At 35.2% G+C, this 22188-nt stretch overlaps 1 protein-coding gene across 1 annotated transcript; it reads left to right on the top strand.

Moving 5' to 3' along the window:
* Positions 1-18097: 18097 nt before the first annotated feature.
* Positions 18098-19351, top strand: LOC143605876 (uncharacterized; the record flags this gene model as incomplete). The annotated part of the gene is made up of 4 exons (XM_077081838.1): positions 18098-18197; positions 18254-18547; positions 19061-19176; positions 19286-19351. Coding segments are annotated over exons 1-4 (576 nt in total), but the record flags the coding sequence as incomplete, so codon positions are not given.
* Positions 19352-22188: the final 2837 nt, after the last annotated feature.

A 22188-nucleotide genomic window follows, 5' to 3' on the forward strand; every position in this document is an offset into this window, starting at 1 on the left:
AGGAAATGCGGAAAAGGTACCCAAAAAATATACTTACGGGTTTTTTTGATCTTGAAAGCCCTGACAGGCGGAGATGGACCCGATGAAACTGGCCTCTTCACGCCAGTTACCTTCGCAACGCTTGGCGGCTCGGAAGTGACAGTCGTCACAACCTCTGAGACAATGGTCTCGTCACCACCACCAAGGTTCCCCGCCGCCTCCTCACTTTCAGACTCGAAATCAGACTGATTCCCCAGGTCAACGAAGGTAGCAACCTTCGTTTTGCCCTTCACGCCAGCCGCCTTCTTTTTCCTCACAATAAAAGGCCCATATGCGGATCCCTCATCAGAAGATGACAAGATCAGAGGAATTCCAGCAGAAGTTTGAGCATGAAGAGGACGAGGATTAAAGAACTCCTTACCTGGCCGAGTGGCGCTTAACATGTCATGGCCTGGCGGGTAGACCTCTACGAACCTATCCGCAGTCCTCTCCAAAATGGGCAACTCGTTCTCATCCAGATCACGAGTACCCAACCGCGCTGGACCACCAGTCTCCCGCGGGTGCAAGAGCGACTGTAAGTTGTTCCCTTCTGAAATAAAAACGATAAAAAAGTTAGAAAGAAAACCCTAAACCAACACAAAAGACGGGGCGTACCAAAAGGAAGATAGTTCAAACCGTATTCAAGAACGATGGGTATTTGCGGCATCCCAGACCCGGCGTCCTTCCACACGCGACTCATCCCAAGCATGACCATCCCAGACTCCGCGAAGCGATATACAGGAGTCTGAATCTGGGAAATCTTGGTGAACCATTCCGTCTCCTGGTAATTGGAAGCCGGAAGGTTAGGGAGTGCCCTCCCATTCTTGAACGTCATCGCGATGGGAACGACACAAGCGAAAATGAAGAAAAACTCGCGCTTCCAAGAACGAAGACTACGCTCAGTAGCACAGATCTTCAAACCCTTAATCCAAGTGACAAGGGTATACCAACCCTGGACGCACCTCCAGGTATAGAAGGTCATCAGGCGGTCGACTCGAGGCTCGATATCCAAAATACGGCACACCCATTCGAAATGGCGAACTTTAGCAATTGCCATCGGGTGCACCTCCGTCAAATGAACACCGTGTTTCTCCAAAACACGGTATACGAACTTCGTTAATGGGAATCTTAGATTCCCATATATGAAGAACGAAGCGTAAACCTCTATCTTGCCCTTAGGGGCATCGTACACCGTCTGGTTGGCCTCCGGAAACTCCGGCTCATAGGGCTCCAACATGAATTTCTTGACGATGTAATGGTATACATCGACAGAAAGAGTACACTGACACTCGCCAGCAGTACTCTTATCGTCCTTATCGAACGTGGACGTCGGGTTCTCAGGGTAAACGCCGGACTCCTCGACGTTAACCTCTGGGTCATGAGAAGAAGACATTTTTTAATTTTGAGGAAAGAAAGCGGTTTCAGGAGAATGCTCGCCGGAAAAGATGAGTATTCGCCGGAAATCGCTTAAAAGGAAAAGGAGAGTGAAGTGAAGATAATGGACGAAATACACCCTCTCCCCCTTATATACTCATCGCAATGAATGCGATGAATTTAATGCGGATGAGAGAGAAAGCGCAGGCGCAATGACACGGCGACACGTGTGGATAAAGCAAGCTGGCAACAGGTGTCGGAATGGCGCGTGTCATGAAACTCGCGCCCACGCGCCTGAAAAAGCGTCTTGATTGACCACATGCTGTCACGTCGTCATAACTTCCTGCATATCCTGAAACCGTCAGATGACGCCAACGTCCCTTCAACCGTTTGGACTGTCCTTATCCTTTCACCAACTCTCCGAATTTCAAAAAGATTCAAAAAGATTCAAAAATAAGAGGGAATATACCCCCTTACCTTGGAAAGCAAGAAACCATAAGACAAGAGCGGGTACAGTGTCAATGCGAAACCCTTCACATACTTGGCACTTGCAGGGAATTGAAACCAAGAAGATCGATCTTATGGGCCATGCTTACGGAAAGAGAAATAACACCCCCGCATGGCGGGAACGTTGAGAACTAGATTGTTTGAAGCTTCAAGGTGGAATTGGTTGTTTAACATAACTGATCACTATGTCTAAAACTACCAAAACCTCGTGGAGAATCTACACAAGTGAAACTCAACGCTCTCGACTTGCGAAGAGGTTACACATCTACCCGCATCATACCCAAAGATCAGGCAGAAAAGTCGGGAATTTTCTGCAAGTGACATTAGGAAAACCGCGGGAAGAATCCCCACGGAGAACCTTAAAAAACGAAAACCCCTCTTTAAAGCCCCTTACTTAAAGTCCGAAAGTTCCCCTCACTTATTAACAATTCATGAGAAGAACAATGGACTGGGGGGACTTGAAGAGGTAGGTCCCCGCAAAGCCCAGTTGGACCCGCAAGACTCACCTTGAAGAGGTACATCTGCGCAAAAGACCAACTGGATCCGCAGGACCCACCATGCTCAGAGAGATGAAGACCTTACATGCAGTAAGCGAGCTGTTCCCGCAGGAAAGCCTCCCTTGGTACAGTACCCTGCCTGTCCCCGCAGCTGTGGGTACAAGCCAAGAAGGAAGGCTACCCGCACTAACAGTAAGGCTACACGCATAAGGCACTAACTCTTATACTTCAGCAATGTCACCTGAAGTAGGAATGAGCAGGGCGGGAATATTCCCGCCCAAAAGAGCCAGTCCGTACGCTTCTAGAAGATCTTTTGTACTATACCTACCAAGGTATGGACAAATAGACAAGATCTGACAAAAGCAACCCATGAACCAATCACAGGGTGACAGCTCACGGACAATAGTACGAGGAGAAGCACGCGCCAGTACAAAATGTCACTATCAGCCGCTGCCTACCCACCAACTCCCATCGTGGCACGAACGTAGCCCATAGTTGGTGGAAAAGGAATATTATATACAGCTGGCCATACCTGCTTGGAAACCTACCTTCGGCTATAAATACTTCAACACCTTGGAACGGTATCATCATTTTCTCTCTAGCTATTTCTCTCTATATACACTTATATTCAGAGCAACCTAGTCTGATTCTCACGCCGGAGGGTGGTCACAAGGAGGAATCCCCACTTCTCAGTGACGAGCTTACGGTGTCTGTTTTGCAGGTTGAGAAGAATAACCATCTTTGCCGGACCTAACCCTCGTGGGAAACATCTACTTAACCCTAAGATTATCCTTAATATGTCGGAGTCGCTTAGTGTTTCTTCATAAAGCAACTAGCACAAGACAATCAATCTTTTACAATCTAATTATACATCCCCAACAATGTAGTTGATAATAATATATAATTATATAATCGATGGATGAAACACAAAATTTGACGGTGGGTTTATAAAATTTAATTAGCTAGGTTTCGATATCAATTTCATTCGAGTGTAAAATGTTGCAAATCCAAGTAAACGAATATAATCTTACCTTACAAGATGCATTAGTAGGCGTGGCATGTATGTTATGGTCAATTATATATATGCAACACCATACACTGATGCACACACACACCTATATAATTTAGTTCAAAATACACACGATTATATTTTGCAACGATAATATTGTAGCATTCCACATAATAATTTAGTTATACCTTTATTAAACTACAATAAAACCGAAATGATCTAAAAGTGATTTCATTTTTGTAGAGTGATTTTATGTTAAATGAAAGAGAAAACTATGATTTGCCTCCTTGTGTAATTTCATCGGAGGCACCATTAATCAGTGAAAACTATATTGTGCATGTTGTACCCTTATATTTCTCCGATGGGCTCAAATTGACCCTTTCCATCAGTTGACCGTCGTTGACTAACGGATAACAAGGGCATTTTGGTAATCCTCTTTAATAATAATAATAAATTAATACTCCTACAGTCCCGGTCAAAATGCCTTAGTTTGAAAAACACAAATTTAAGTTAGATTAAGTTATTGTTTTTTTTTGTTTACCAAATGACAATAATGCCCTTAAAAATTGGGTCCATAGATAATGTTTATTAATGTTAGTTGTGTATGTTTAAAGGTAAACTTGGAAATTGGCTAACAAATTTTGATAGTGGACATTTATAACGGGACAAAAAAAAGGAAATGTGGACACTTTTAATGGGACAGAGGGAGTAATACGTAATAATAAGATATTTGATGCTTCATCATCATAAACCCTAGAACATCATTCCTCTGAATCTCATCATCTTTATCTTCATCATCATCTTCATAACAATAATAACAATAATAATAATAATAAATTAATAATAGGTAATGTTTGCCCGCCCGATAGGGTTATCAAGACGAGTATGATGGCGAATCGGAGCTCCAAACCCAATGTGTTGAGCTTACGACAGCTAGCTCCGGCGGCAACGGTGGCGATGGCGGGAAAAGTGAAACCCTAACTTCGACGGGTTTGAATTTGAATCCGAAAAGGGTGTCACCGGATCCGAAAGACTTGAAGAAATTAGGGAATGGTGAGTATAAAAGAGGCCATTTTGTAGAGGCATTGAGTTATTATGATAAAGCTATTAAGTTGGATTCTGGATATGTCAGAGCTCAACATTGTTTAGGATCTCTTCTTATTAGGTAAGCTCAAGAAATATAATAAAAACCCAACTTATCGTTATAATTTATTTAAAAAATCTTGTTATATATATATATATATATATATATATCAGATTTAATATATATATATATATATATAATCTCAGATCTGATTCTTGTGTCATATTTGTTGTTATTGGATTTTTGGATGAATATTGATCTAGTGATGTTGATGGTCGGGTATTTTGTATATATATTAGTGTATTAATTATGTAGTTTTATTGAGTATATTGTTAGATATTTGGTACTTCATACGTGCTTTTGTATTTCAGGTAATTGATTGTTAAAGATGCTAAATGCGAGACCTGTACGAGCATGGAATGATATATCGGGAAGACGGAAACATGATTTGATGTCTTGGGAAGTGTTACAAGGATTCGGGAAGAGTATGGATGAGAAATCATAAGCTAATGCTAAAACTGAACAAGATGGGTTGACAAATTGCGACGTTGAAGTAAAACGAGCATATCCTGAGCTAAAAAATGAGTTACGGGAGCCATAATATATGAATTTTGGGTTTCTCGACGAGAGGAATCTGAAAATGAGGTTTTCTTAGGTCACGATACGTGATGGGATGGTCATATGGCCATCGCGTGTCGCGATGGACATAAAAAACGAGAAAATTAGGTTATAATCATATTCTTCATCATAAACAACCCTAGCTCCGTTTTAACGAACCAAAGGCGATTCCAGCAGCTCCAAGAGGCGATTTCCATCACCATAGCTTGTGCCAAGACCTCCCGCATGATCCATATCATCCGTATCGAAGATTTGATGATGTCACGGCTCGGCTAATCTCCTAGAATCACACCGGGGATGTATAGTTTGTAATCTTTACAGTTTTTCTCATGTGATTAAGAACACTTGTGTATTATTATTGATGATTGATATATGATTATTGATGTTTGGTATTTCTGAGTGTTCGGTCGGTTTAGGTTTACGTTGGTCAGAACGATCTGTTACCAGTTGCTAGATAATTAGTCATATAATTGTTTGGTTAGATTAAATACGATAAAACATACGATTGTCCTTAACTGAGTCACACTGGCAAGGACTGTTTAATAACCAGTGCGGTGTGTAAAGTGATTGTTGATGTCTAAGGTTTTGTCTGATTGACCAGTTTTCAGTTAATTGTTAATAATTAATCTGTTAGGTTGCATGAGATAACTGTTGGTTGCTTACTTGAATTCCCGGGTGTGATTTGTTTGTTAACTGCTTAATACCCATTTACTTGTCGTTGCATAGTTCTCTAAATTCAAACTATTGCTTGTGTGATCAGCACTAAAAATCATTCACTTCATAATTAGAAATCTGTTACACGAATACATTGACCACATACTCCTTGTGATACGATACCCTACTTGCTCTAACTATTTAGAATAATTAGGTTTTTGATTGACTCAAACGACGGTCATCAGATGTTGATTTAGATCTGGATGAATATTGATCTATTATTGGATTTTTTTGATGAATATTGTTATAACTGTTTTGTAATTACATAATGGTATTGTTATGAAGATATGATGTTGTTCTTGATCGTAATCGAAGACGAAAAATGAGGCTCAAACTCTTTTATAGGTGTTAATAAATCTGTACATGGTGATGAACTTGAGATGATGATGATGGTGATGATGATGATTATGATGATGAGGTGTTAATAAATTTGGAGATGATGACGATGATAAACCTTTAATGAAGTGATGAAGTGGTAATATATATTTCAAATTATACACCTATACCAAACATCTCATTAGCTCACATGGTAGGTTTTGTGTGTTGTTAAACTGAAGGTCGGGGGTTCGAACCCCATCATCTACATGATTCTGCAATATAATTTTATATAATTAATTATAGGTTTATGGGTAACATTGTCATTCAACCTTTTTTGACAAGTAAACGACAGTCAACTGACGAAAATGGTCAAACTGAGCCCGCCGGAGAAAGATAGGGTACAACATGCGCAATTTAGTTTTCAAGGATTAATGGTGCCCCGATGTCACACCCCAAACCACAGCCTAGGCGTATGACAACTATGTTGGTACCACAAGTGTAATTAAATCAGAGTTATGTTTAATAGCGGAAGACTTTATAAACTTGTGGGTTTAAAATGCAATATTACAAAAGACGGGGTTATAAAATACCCGTTTAAGTTATAACAAAAAGTATTAATTGTTTTTAATTACAAACCACCACTTTTAATATTTTGAGTTTATACAAAACAAATCCGAGGCATCGGATATTCATAGCACTTCGACACTCCAAGCGCTATCCTTGTTCACCTGCAAAATGTAAGAAAATACGTCAGCAATGAATGCTGGTGAACACGCTGAAGCTAAAAATATTTTCTTTTACTTTATTACCCCTCGAGACTACGCATGCCTCGGTCATCGTGGCTTAGGAATAGTAAAGTTAAACAACACATTTATAAACTCGAGTCTCTACACTAGGTCACCTCAGCAAACACCGCAGCGTTCGACTTAGTAAAGTACCAGTATGTATACACATGGTCGTACTTCCCATGGGAAAGCGTCCTACGACCAGGTGTGGTGCGATGTGCCCACCGCGTACCACCACATATGTAAGGATCCAGACAAACGTATACTACAGCCTGAGGGCTAGGCTTATACTCTTATTTATAATGGTTTTTAGGAACACGTAGTCCCTTGTAAATAATTTTCATATAACATGTTGACTCGTTTGAAAATAAGTTTGTAAAAGTTTTGGGGGCGTATTCACCTTTTCACTTTGGGATCGGCTTCAACACCGTCCGAGGGTCTTTCCCTTGCTATCTCGCACCTATAGTACGAGTATAACCATTTGTTAGTCGGATATACAATCCGGCTTAAGACCTTTAGTCTTATTTTATAAACTTTACCTCGATGAACCTTTAGTTCATAAATCTATTTTACTTGAAAATCTTTAGTTTAAAAGTAATTTTATAAACCTTTAGTTTATTTATAAAAAACCGACATTTCTTCTTCTTTAAGAAACATATTCTTTTTCTTTATTATTTAAGAATAGTTTTTTTTATTACTTAAATAATATTTCATAACAAAGAATATATACTTACACACATATATATCAATCTTTATAATCTTATATTTTATTCTTTTCTTTGTTATGTTTACTTTTCTTTTATTTTTATCGAGGTATCGAATATAACCTCGACTTAAGGTTTAAGCCTTTATAATATTTTATTATTATATTTATTGGCGTTACGCCTACCTTGTTGGCGTTTATAAACCCTAACAATTCGAGCAGCACTCCAACGCCGCTTGATCTCTTTTGCATTCTCGATCAACACTTCCCTTCTCGCCACCTTCCTTTTTGTACTCCAAACGATAAACACCAAACTTCAACACTCGTCGGCACGCCTTTCGATTGTCACACCCTAAAAATCCACTAACGGAGTTTTACCGTCAGAGGGTGTGAACTAACAGGATCGGAATCATTAGTTATAATCAAACCATAAATAAAGTTTTTGAAGCCACGAAAACGTTTAAGTGTAAATAAATGCGGAAGCGTAAAAACCATTAGACAAAAGTTGCGTCACGCGGGACGACTTAAAACTCAGTTGATAACAGTTTAAGACAAGTTTGCATGATCAATAACGTTCAAAACAATGCATGATCCTATACCGCGCGCCCGCCTCGGCTACCTGAGAATAACATACTAAAAGTGTCAACACGAGGTTGGTGAGTTCACAAGTTTATATAAAATAAAGCGTTTAGCGTTTTGCGTTCAGCGTTTTGCGTTTAACGTTTTGCGTTTAACGTTTTGCGTTTAGCGTTTTGCGTTACCAGATAGTGTTAAATCAATTATATATCGATAGATAGCTAGCCTATACAACAAGTATTACTAAGTGTTCGACACCGAAGCTGACTGTTTATCATGTGCCTTGCCACCTGGTCTATCCCGACCATGGTAATGTGTTTAGCCAAGATTACACCCACTCGACCTCCAGTCGAGCTTAGCGTTGGGTGGGGTTTGTCAAACCCAGTAGTACTACTCAACAATGACTCGCTATTTTACAATACTAAACGGTTCGATGTGTGAAGGACTTCAATTATTTCATTTGCCACTTAGCCTTTACAAGTGATATATAATCTACTAACAAAATCTAAAAGCGTTTTCGGAGTATGTTATCTCCCCCAAGTGAAAAGCGTTTAAAAAGTTTAAAAGGGGAAAGTGAAACTCATTGTTTGCGAAGAATTCCCAAAAACAAGTCACCCAAGTGATGCGCGTCACAGAAAACTCTCACTAGCATTCTATAACAACAAGGAGATTTTCTAAGAGTCGGAACTATTATCGAGTCTCTAGACCCGGCACATAATTCCTATGCACAAAATACGTTTCGTGTTTCGTTTGTGACTCGTGTGTGACTTAACAAGCACATTTGTGATACGTTACATGTTGTGAACAATTATTTACGTTTCAAGTATTAATAGTGTACATTACTAGCAATTACTCCCCGCAAGGGCAAATTGGTCAAAACATAACAATTATCTAGCAATTAGCACGTTTCATGTACTTTCACAAAGTTCAGCAGCTAGTTTCATCAAGACAGAATTCTACTTGAAAGATTACTCTATTCAACAGATCATAGCATCTCAATTAATTCACCAAAAATTGTCACAAAAACATACATGTGTTAGGTTTCCAAAACATATTTTATTGTATTTTTATTCTACATATACTTCTCACAATGATCAAAACATTACAGCAAACTCACAGCAATCAAAATCATGCGCAACAGAATGTTATTTGTTATTCCCGTTAAATGAAAAATCTAATTAATGCAAGACCAATTGGGTTAGGTTCTTAACTCAACAAGTTAACTTCCAGAAGTGGAACCAACCCATTTGGTCTCGTAGTTCATGAGATATGATATTTATAAAACAACTTAACAGCAGGTCTCACAATTCAGATTTGCACTTCAGTTTTGTAAAATCATAAAGATTAACTTTTACTCGTCCAAAAATTACAAACTTAGACTTTATAGAAACTAGACTCAACATAGCACCCTGTAGTGTTAACAACCTCAACCAATTTCCATATTAACAATTAGTTACAGTTGTCTAAACATAACTTACAATCTGTCCAGTACCAGTTTTGACCTTTAATCATATTTAAATCATTTGACCAACCAAAACACCTCCAAAATAGGCGTGGTTGGACTTTCTGAAAACTAGACTTAGAGTACTACCTTGTAGACTCATAATTAGCTCAGTTTGCTTTTATATTCAACAAGTTACACATCGTTCAAGTTTAACAATCACTGCTGCCAAAACTCAGCAAGCACAAACAATCGTCTAACATGCATCCTAAGCATACGACATATCTCAAAACATGTGACGAGCATGATTAATCACAAAAATCAGTAATAACCCTCTAGGGTTTACAAACAATCAATGATTCAATAATCTTTCACCATTCAAAATCACATACGATCATCAATATCAATAACTAACACATAATCAATCATCATCTAGCATAAATCAACCCTAGTTCATCTTATTCATCAATTTCGTGACTTAGGGTTTTAGATTAACCCATTCAAAATCAAAATTAAACATAAAGGATGCATAGAATAGTTGTTTATACCTTTCTAGCACATTAATCTTCAACAAACTTGAACAATTCTTGTATGTATGTGTGTGTATTGTTGACGGCAGCCAAGGGAGGGAGAAGAGAGAGGCCGATCGTTGTGAGGGAGGACGAAAGAGATTAGGGTTTTGTTATTATTAAATAATAACATGTTACATCTAGGCCCCTCAACTTCTAATTATCACTTTTCTAGCTTAAATTAACTCGTTTGCCTCTTGAGTTAGCGTTTTATACCATGTTATCACATAACACATAAGTCTAACACATAATTATTGTTTTGACGTTTTTCGTTTATTCACAAATGATTTGCGTCAACTCGTTTGCGTTTCGGTGCAATTCCCGAAAGACTACACATGTAGTGATTGTCAAGCGTCATTTAAAACCTTAGTTTAAATGTAATGAGATGTGTGTTATAGATCCAGTGATCTTAAGTTTGAATTGACGGAGTTTGAGTTAACGGAGTTAACCTGAAATTGACGAGTGTCACATCGATACTCATCGCCATGATATTGGAAAGTAACAAAACGCCTTCTTGGTTGATATGCGGGTGGAGGGTGGCACGGACTTCGAGGAAACGTCGGCAAGGAAACCGAGAATCGCGACACATTTATCGAGGAATTATGGCACGAACTTCGAGGTATGATATAAAGGCTAGTGAGATGTTAGAGAGATAAGTGAATAGTTGTGTTTGGGATGTGAAATTAGAATCCCGGACTTGCTATTTATAGACAACATCTGGTGTTTTTTCGCGATACGCGATGGCCTCCTGGGTACCCTTTGCGTATCGCGAAGTAGCCTTGGACAGTCACCATATAGATCTGCCATGTGTTGACACGTGGCAGACGGTGTGCCACGTGTTGACACGTGGCGGGCGACGTGCCACGTGTCGGGACACGTGGCAACACTGGTGCCAGAGGTGTATCGCGATGACGTTGGTTAACAGCGATCGCGTATCGCTGTTGACTTCTTCTAGAACCTTTTTGACCAAGCCCTTCAAAGCGCGAGAGGATAAGAAAACAGAATTTTTCATTTTAAACCTTATGGTTTGGAATTTTGGCATTTTTGGTCCTTAGGCTTTGAAAAGTTGACAATTTGAACTCGGAATTTTCACGATGTTACACCCGACGAAATTACACAAGGAGGAAAATCATAGTTTTCTCCAAATGAAAAGACATGTTTACCAAATTATGCCAACAATCTCCCCTAGTTTTGTCTTTTAGTTGAATTTATGATATATTTAATTTCTCAGCTATGTCTTTTAGTTGATTTTATGATGATATGCTTGGTTTCTTTGAGTATGTTATTGATTGTCTTATTTTCTCTATTAAGTGTTGAATCGTATATCCGATAAACCATAATTATAAGCCGTATGGGCTTGGCATGCCGCCCGGGTCAACCGTTTCGTCAGCTGTAAACGTAAAGGATAAAACATAAATGACAAAACATATCAATTTTGAAGATAAATGATAACGAGTGAAATTTGGTACAAATATAAAGGACAAAATCTCTAATTCTGTCTTTTGTTTATTATTGTTAAATATACGTATAGAAAATGCATGTTTATAATATAAAAATATTCATCCTGAATTTATAAATAAAACGGCCGATTATTAAAGAATTAAACATGTAGCCAGTCCAATAATCAACAAGCACTAGTTTTGTGGGAGGTTGTGTGACACGTGGCGTCGCGATAAGTTATGACTAGTTTTGTAAAAAGTGATGTAGTGATAAAACTTGTTTGTTATCATTAGTCAATCATTGTTTTGTATTTTCTTTTCTAATTTTTTTATAAAAATAAAACAAGTAATATTTCATTAATAAACTAATTACAGCAAATTAAAAATCTTACATTAAAAAACTAAAAAAATAAAAATACTTCAAACAAATTACATAAATACTTGAAGCAATGCTTTATTCAATAAACAAAATAGATAAAAAATATTATTCCCAACAAAATAGATATAAATCATATATTATTTAGCTTTTATGTTTGATTCACAACTACAAGAGTTTTCTATCAAAATGGTGAAGGGGAAATTTATTTATCGAAATAGGTGATTTTAAAGTATTTATCAAAATGAGTTTTTTCTACTTCTTTCATTCAAATAATATTTTATAACTCATTTATCTTCATTTATTATTTAAATAAACTATCCTTCACTATCTTTTACATTTTCACCTCTTTAAATAATTTACAAACCTGTTAATTATTAACGCAGATATTTGTTCTTGAATAGTTAATATATTTTAATTAAACCAATACTTCATGACAGTTGAGTCTCAATTTCAAAATGATAACAATAATTCTAATTATTTTTTTGACGAAAACCATAGCTAAAAATATGAATAAACAATCTCTTTCACATATTTGTCAGAATAAAATTACAAGAAACCAATTGTTTTTTTGGCTTTCTTCTCCATATCGTTGTTTCATTAGTTATTCAAAATATTCCAATCGCAGGTTTCAATCATTTATTCACGTTCAATCACTATTCAAGTTTAATCGTGGCTTCGAAATCGTTAAGTCGGATTTAATAATAAGTTTCGGTTATGTCAAAAAGAATTACATGAAGCTCAACATATTTGAATGTATCTTTGTGAAAGAAAGAATTTTTTATGAATAGTTGTAGCCATGGTTTATTTGATTCATTATGAACGATTTTTTTAGTTTCAAAGAAGTAAATAATCGTTTTATAATACTTTTGGAAGCTTAAACTCCAGATACTTCTTTAGTATTGGCGGCTACAACATAAAGTATTTGAACAAATTATGAATAAGAAATTTAAAAAAATTGTTTATTCATATTTTTAGCTATGGATTTCGTAAAAAAAGAATAAAATTATTGTTATCATTTTGGATTTGAGACCGAACTTTCGTGAAATATTGGTTTAATTAAAACTAATTAATAAATATTAACTATTAAAGACAAGAGTTAATACTTAACACGTTTGTAAACTAGTTCATGAGATGAAAATGTAAAAGATAGTGAAAGGATAGTTTATTTAAATAATAAATGAAGATAAATAATATTATTTGAATGAAAGAAGTAGAAAAAAATCATTTTAGTAAATACTTTTAAAATCACATATTTTGGTAAATAAATTTTCCCCCTCCCCCATTTTGGTGAAAAAAACTCACAACATTGATAATCAAAAAATTTGACTTAGGCATTGAAATTACCATTTTAACCTATCTCATTTTGAAATAGTTGAGACTAATAAAAACCAATTTTTCAAAAAAAAAATGTTGCCAAGCTTAAGTATTTGAAATACAGTTGGCACAAAAGTTAAAAATTGGATAAGCACTTGTCATGGGTCAACATAATCTATTTAAAACCGGACAAAGTTACCTATTTTGAACCGTTACTCAACCCACTTTACTTGTCTATTTTGCTATCTTTACACTTTAATTTTATGAAACAATTGATTAATGAACATTCCTTTTTAGATGTTCAAACCTGTATAAAGTTTCTTAGTTTTATTTTACTTTATTTATTCCATGGTCATCATTGTACATCACGGCCTCTGAAATGTATGTGTGGTTGCTTGGCTATGTTGAAGCTTCTTTTGTTGGCATTGGCCACCTTTTTCGAAACTCTGCTGATTCAAATGTAGCATTGCCAACGTACCATATCAGCGCTATGGCTTGGCGGAGGTCATTTCATAAACAATTAAGTTGTATCACATTACCATTGTCTGTTTTTAATAAACAAGCCAAAATTACGTTATGGAAGAAGAGTAAGTGCATTTTTGCATGTATGGTAAGAGTATTTGAAACTTAAATCAGAATGAAATTCAGGAAATTGTTTGATTAATGGTGCACTAGTTTTTATTTTGTTTTTCTTCATATTATCATCATGAATCATCAACACAAAAGAAAATCACAAATCTATATATCATCAATACCCCCCACCCGGTCTGTTACACCAATATATACAATCTTCACATAATTTTACTAGAATGTATACTCTAATACAATATACATATCAAATTAAGTCACGACGATAGTGGGTATAGCAAGTTCACGAGGAGTACGTTCGGCCAATGACGGAAAGCAAAAACCTTGTGAGCAGAGTACATCTAAACCCCAATATACAATTAGTTTTAAAAGTAAATGCATTATTAGCTAGGTTCTCGTATTAACTCTTGAGATGGATGATTTTAGGACAATTCAACTGAATCACAAGGATTTTCCAACGTGTCATAGCTTCTCAATGGACTTTCATGATATGGTTGTACTCAATTGTAGTGATACGTTAAATAACAAGCAAGCACTGGCTGATGATTTCTTTGGTGTTGAAGAGGGTAGGCCCACACCAAGCAGAAGCTCATTAATGTTATAAAAGGAAAAATATTTTCAAAGTTTTAACTGGGTCATGTTTATTTTCCAAGCCCATGAAGCTTCAACAAATGGCTTTAATTGTGATTTCAAAATAAGCATATATATATATATATATACACACTAGACGGGTGCCCGCGCCATGCAGCGGGAACCACAGACTACGTAATAAGTTTATGGGTGTTTATTGTTCGGTTTGAAACCGTAAAACCGTTCATCTTTTGATTTGACGGGGTTTTTTTTCTTTAACTTTTGGCCAGTTGTTTTCAAATTTCAAAGGTTCTGTCTTAGTTTTCGACGGCAAAAAAAATGTTACAAAAGGTTTGGCTCACAATTTAATTTAAAACTATTAAAACCAGACCGAAACACACATACAAAAAGTGTATTTTTTTTAACTAAATAAATCTATGACAATATCATACTCAAATTAAAGATAAAAGTATGCTCGTTTTTATGGTATAATTTCTTTAAAAAAATATTCACGTATGAAAAAGTTATTAACGTTTAAAAATCATGGGGTATTTGAGTTAAAAGTGAAAATTAAAATAAGATTTAGGTAAAAGATCAAGGGTTATTGTTGTAATTATTATTTAAATTTAATTATAATTGAGGGGTGAATATTGTAACTATATTAAATAAACGTGAGTTCTGTTTTAATGTGAGGTGAGAATGACTATTTTGCCCCACTACAAGGTTGTACCATATGCAACATTACTTGTAAATCCCTTAAAAAGTAGTGTCTTAATTTGCCCCTCTTATATTATATATAGTGTATATATATATATAGGATCAGGATAATGAGAGAACTTTTTTGAAATTGAGAACTTTGAGAACCATTTTAGACAAAAAAAAAACCCAAAAATAAAAAAATCATAAAATAAAAAAAAATACAAAAATGAAAAAAGTAAAAAAACCAAAATTCTTATTTTAACATCCCGGTTTCATTAAAAAAAATAAAACTCGGTTTAGCAAATTATATACACATATGTATAATATATACATATATGTATATTTACATGATTTTTTATACACATGTGTATAATTTAAGATAAATGATACTGTACATATGTGTATATTACGTAACTAAATATTAAATAAAATTATACATATGTGTATAATACAACGTTTTTTTTTGTTTTTTTTGTTTTTTTATCTTTTTAATGAAACCGGACAGAAATATAAGAATTTTAGTTTTTTTACTTTTTAAAAATTTTTGTTATTTTTTGTTTTATGATTTTTTTAAATATTTTTTAAAGGTGTTTTTAGTGGTCCAAAATGGTTCTCAAAGTTCTCAATTTGCAATGGGTTCTCTTAGGATCCTTATCCTATATATATATATATATATATAGGATCAGGATCATGAGAGAACTTTTTTAAAATTGAGAACCATTTTGGACCACAAAAAACCCAAAAATAAAAAAATCATAAAATAAAAAAAAACACAAAAATGAAAAAAGTAAAAAAACCAAAATTCTTATTTTAACATCCCGGTTTTATAAAAAAAACTCGGTTTAGCCAAATTATATACACATATGTATAATATATACATATATGTACATTTACATGATTTTTTTATACACATGTGTATAATTTAAGATAAATGACACTGTACATATGTGTATATTACGTAACTAAAGATTAAATAAAATTATACATATGTGTATAATACGACGTTTTTTTTTAATGAAACCAGAATGAAATATAAGAATTTTGGTTTTTTTACTTTTTTAAAATTTTTGTTATTTTTTGTTTTATGATTTTTTTAAATATTTTTTTCAAATGTGTTTTTAGTGGTCCAAAATGGTTCTCAAAGTTCTCAATTTGCAAAGGGTTCTCTTAGGATCCTTACTATATATATATATATATATATATATATATATATATATATATATATATATATAGGGGATGGTTATCCTAAAAACAAGTAGTTTTCTAAGAAGAGTAAGAATTAATCATAGCCATTGGATCATGTTAATCTATGGTTGAGATTTAAAATTACCAAAAACGACATAGTTTTCTAGAATTACTCTTTCACCATTATAACCGACATAGTTTCCTAGAAATGTTCTTTCAACATAGATTGTCATACCACATGTTAAAAATCTATTGATTCATACCATTCCTATGAAACTTCTTATTTTTATTTGAACCCTTTTATATATATATAAACGAAAACATAAAAATCCTACGTGTCGCGATGTGGTCGCTCCCCCCTTTTTTAAGTAACAAGATTTGCTTGATTTTTAAATGGAAGCTTCTCATGCATTTGACCCGAATTCACAGGTATGGGTCTCGTCAAACCCATATTTTTCTTAAACGGGTTATAACATCTCATTAAATTAAAAACTAATCTCACCATAAATTTTATATAAAATCCTATAAAGTAGGGGATATACTAAAAATTAATATCTGATTTATCTAAAACATATATATTATTTATAGTTAAAAACCAACTTTTTAGTAAAAAATAAACGGGTCTTCAGTCTCATCAAACCTATATAGCTTTTAAACTGGGTTATAACATCTCATTTATTTACAACCACTGCTAAGTTGTTACCATCATCTTCATTGTCATTCATCGGGATCATACTGATCAACCTTTTTCAATTGACTCATCACCGTAAGTTAACATGACACGTAAGCCCAACAATATAGCAGGTTAGCAGCCCATTATGGTTAGAACCAATGTTTTCATAAATGAACCGGACGGCCTACCGGTTCAACCGGTCGGATCAGCCGAACAACTTTGGTCAAAAAATGACGGGTTTGGCTGGGAAAATTATTTTTTCCAAAGAAAACCGGTTCAACCGGCCGATTCCCTGAGAGCCGAGCGAACTATATAAAACCAGACCGGTCAGTGGACCAAATCCCGGTCGGACAGGTTCCCAGTGGCGGATCCAGGAATTTTTTTCAGTAGGTTCACTTTTCGAGTCAGTTCGGCGGTTCGGTTATTTCGATGGTTCGGCTCATTTTCACGGTTCAGATGTTTTCGATGGTTCGGGTTAGTTTAGGACAAATTGGTGGCTCATGATGTACCAATATCAGCATTCTGGCTGCAGGTAGTATTCACATATCCTGAAAACATTTAAAAAGAATGATAGTTAATATTTTTGAAATTGTTTAGCTTATATTTGGTGTTTATGTAGGATTGGGTAGGCGAGAGGAAAACAGTAATCGGATCACAACTTTGGTGGAATTGGGAACGTTGATGACACGCGGTATCACGGATGGAAACAACTAATTAAGGATCTTAATGATCAAAACATTAAAACAATGACATACTGCAACCCTTGTTTAGCTCCAGTAAGTAAAAAAAGTACATTAATCAAAACATCAAATGATGACATTATTGGCGATTTTTTAAAATAGATTAACTTGATATTTCAGATGGATAGTAAACCAAACGCGCAAGAAAAACCTGTTTTTAGAGGCGAAAAAGTTGGATATTTTAGTGAAAGACAAGAATGGAGAAACATATATGGTTCCTAACACGGCTTTTGATGTGGGAATGTTGGATTTAACGCACCCAAATACTGCAACTTGGTTTAAGAAAATATAAAAGACATGGTGGATGATGGTGTTAGAGGATGGATGGCTGATTTTGGTGAAGGTCTTCCTGTGATGCTTGCATCTATTCAGGTTTGTTGTGTTTCTATCATTAACGGTATTTTAGTCATTTCACATGCACTTAACGGAAAACTAACGGTTTAATCTTTTTAGGTGAAGATCCTATTTCAGCCCATAATAGATATCCAGAGATATGGGCCCAAATAAACAGAGAATTTACAGAAGAATGGAAGAAAACACTTAATGTTAAAGAAAAAGAAGAAGACTCAGAATCATTGGTTTTCTTTATGAGAGCTGGTTTTAGAAACAGCCCAAAATGGGCAATGTTATTTTGGGAAGGTGATCAAATGGTGAGCTGGCAGGCTAATGACGGGATAAAACGCGCGGTTGTTGGTTTGTTAAGTAGTGGTTTTTGTGGTTATGCTTTTAATCATAGCGATATTGGAGGTTATTGTGCAGTAAGTATACCTTTTTTCAAGTATACAAGAGATGAAGAGTTATTATTAAGATGGATGGAGTTAAATGCCTTCACTACAATATTCAGAACACATGAAGTAAGTTATATTTTATCTCTTAACGCTCAAAAGGGTTAAATCAAAACATGTTTTTTTTATAAATAGTGACAGAAGGATGAAATTACATAATTGTTTACTTATAGATTAAAACTTTTAGACAATGATTAAAACTGCATATTAGGGTAATATACTCCATAATTTTTGTTTATCATATTTGACACACTATTTATATAAAGATTAAAACTTTTAGAAAGAAGGTGATTCGGGTCAACCCAACCGACTCACTTTTAGACAAAAGATTAAAACTTTACCTGTTTTGATCTGTTACTAACACGTCTGACCCGCCTATTTTTGCCACCTCTAAATGGTTAACATCCTCAAATTTATATTTATATGTTCTAATCATAGCATATTAACTAAATTTCGTTTATATAATTTTGACCAGGAAACAAGCCATCGGTTAACGGTCAATTCTATTCAACCGAAAGAACATTCTCACATTTCGCACGCTTTGCAAAAGTATACAAAGCATGGAAATTTTATCGCGTCCAGCTCGTTAAGGTAATAAAAAAAAGAAGCTAAAATCATATTCTATACAAATATATAACAGTTGACATATAATAATAATAATAATAATAATAATAATCTAACCTTTATGTTTATAACACAGGAAGCAAGTCATAGAGGTCTTCCATTTTTTAGACATCTATTTCTGCATTACCCTAATGATGATCATGTACATAAGTTAACATATGAGCAGTTTTAGTTGGTGATGAGATCTTGGTGGTCCCCACGCTTGATCAACATAAAAAGAGCGTAAAAGCGTATTTTCCGCTTGGTGAAAAATGTGTATGGAAGCATATATGGAGTGGAGAGTTCTATGATCAACAGGTTCAGAAGCTTATATTGAAGCTCCAGTTGGCTATCCTGCAGTTTTTGTTAAAAATGGATCTATTGTTGGAGATACAGTTCTAAGAAACCTTAGTGAATACAAGGTGTTATAATTAATTTAGAAATTGATTTATTCGCAAGTGTACATTTTATTACCATTTTAAAGATGGTGTTTGGGATTGTGTACATAAACAATTTATCTGGTTATGGTGATTTTTAAATTAAGCAGATGAAAACTTTTTCAGTGTTTGGATGAAAACATAAAAATTATGTATCATGTGTACGCTAAAAGTCTTATATATGTATGTATATACACACACACATAGGATAATGATTACATACCAAAGGGTTAACATGCAAAGGTATGATGAATTAAATATTAGTTGCGTAATATTATTCGTTCTTTGAACGGAAAACTCACACCAAATAAATATACACGAATTGCCTACAACGGGCCTTGAACTCAATAGCTTTACGATCAGGTTTGAGTTCAACCTCTTAGCTCGTTAGGTTGTTTAACTTTGAGCCTGAACCCAATCCGATTAGCTCAACTCAACCTAGCTATGGTCCTGATTATGATGTAGCATAAATGGTTGATTACAAGAAAGCATGTGATGTTTGAAGGCTTAACCATATTGATTTCGTGATCAACCTGCTATAATAAAACAATAAAATTCTGTATCGTTTAAATTGGCCACGTTGAAGAGGGCTAGGCCCGTTTAATTTTCTTTTAAATAGTATTCTCTCTCTTGAAGGTGATGTTTGAGATTCCTTATTTTACCTCCTAACTTTTGAGAACAATTAAAGAGTATTCTCGACAATTCTCTATTTCTATCGCTATAACTTACACTAAAAACACTACATTTTCTCTCTCGTATACAATTACATAATATTTTGTTACATCTTTATAATGATCATTTTCTATGCTTCACTCACAACCACTTTCAAATACATTTAAAAATAATAGAGGATGAACAATGTTCATCCAAATTTACTCAAAATTTATCTCTTTAAAATCTTCTCTATACTCCACTCACAACCCTCTAAAATATTTAGAGAACTCTCACACATATTATAGAGTAGCTATTGTGACTGCTCTAAGTCACAACATTGTGTCTTATCAACTTTTCTCCTCACACAATAAAATTCCCAACCACCTTTTTAACTTTTCAAAAAGCTATAGTTATAAGTAGACCAAAATAAGCAATCCCAAACACCCCAAAGGTGAGGGAATCAATTGTTCGTTGGATTGCTCAGATTGATCTGTCAACCATGCGACATTCTAGGTGATTAACTAATACCTCTTGATTTTGAATTTGAAGTTTGTTTCTTTTTGTGGTTAGGGGAAGGGAGAATATTATTTTGTTCTTAATTCGAATAAAATTTGTTTCTTTATATGTGTGGGGTGGGTATTGTTGATTCGAATAAAAACAACCTCACTCGAAATCTTGTTTGGCCGGAAACGATTAATAGTTGTGGTTTAAGCGACTCGGGCTTGTTTAAATGTACAAATATTCGAGCTTGGTTTGTTGGTTATTTTTAAACGGACCTAAAAACACAACTCGAGTTCAATTGTGTAGTCTGGAATTACTGCATGGAAGCTCGAAGGGGTTAAACTTAAAAAAAAATACACAAGGCTCGACGAGCTTTTCAGATAAATGGCCCGGGCTTGACAACGCCCGGCTTAATTCGTTCGAGATTTATATCGATCCGAGCTCACGAGTGGCTCGACTAGAGGTCTCCTCTAGTTGTTGGTGGAATTTTGGGCGACTTTGATCGGCTGTAGGAAGCTGTATTTGTTGTTATTGTTATTATTTAATGGCGAGTATAATGCCCTTTTCATATGTTTCAACGTCGGCCATGTGGGGAATTTTGATTCTAATGTTATGATTTGAAGAAATAAGTGTCTGACTTACTCGCCACTTTGGTTCTAATGTTATAGGACGTTGGGAGCACTATCCTGTTTGGGGTGTTGAGAAAAATGTGTTGTTTAATTTGTGTACATGGATAATGAATTCAATCAATTATTCAAGTTGTGATCTTGGTTTCAATCTTCTTGATTAATAAGCAGCCTGGATTAATCTCTGAATCGTTTGAGAACTTTCAGATAAACCTATATCGCAGGTTACACGCAAATGATTATCGGATAAGACAGAAAATTCTCTCGTATTTCTATTTTTGTTAAGATTGAGAACTTTCAGATAAACCTACTGTGTTTTCGATACTCAACCAACGAGGAGGATAAGACCAGTCGAACCAGTCTTGTTTAGGCACAACTCTGAATGATGCGCCGAGAGCTTGTTAAGATTGTAGCCGATGACCGCGGTCGTACCAACGAATTGGGTGAAGAAGCGGTGGTGGAGACGCCAAGGTGGCTTCAACATAACTGTTTTCAATCACTTCTTGATTACCAATCAATCAATAATTTATTCGATTACCTACTCTACATTCATCCATCATCTCAAATGGCTTCAAAACAATGTAAAAGTTGGCGGGATCGATTTAATTGTCGGTTTACTTCCACTAATCAAGCGGCGTTCCTATGGTGTTCTGGTGCCGTCCGGTGATCCCACTCTTTAATCACCGAAAATGAATGTTCCGCCTCCGCCACCGTCGTCGCTGGTAATACATGATTTTAAGGGAACAGAAATATCAAAATACTGGTAAAGAAGAGGCGTATTC

Source organism: Bidens hawaiensis, unplaced genomic scaffold, assembly GCF_021521415.1.
Source record: "Bidens hawaiensis isolate Kalapana, Puna unplaced genomic scaffold, B.hawaiensis_p1.1 tig00071803_1, whole genome shotgun sequence".
NCBI lineage: Eukaryota > Viridiplantae > Streptophyta > Magnoliopsida > Asterales > Asteraceae > Bidens > Bidens hawaiensis.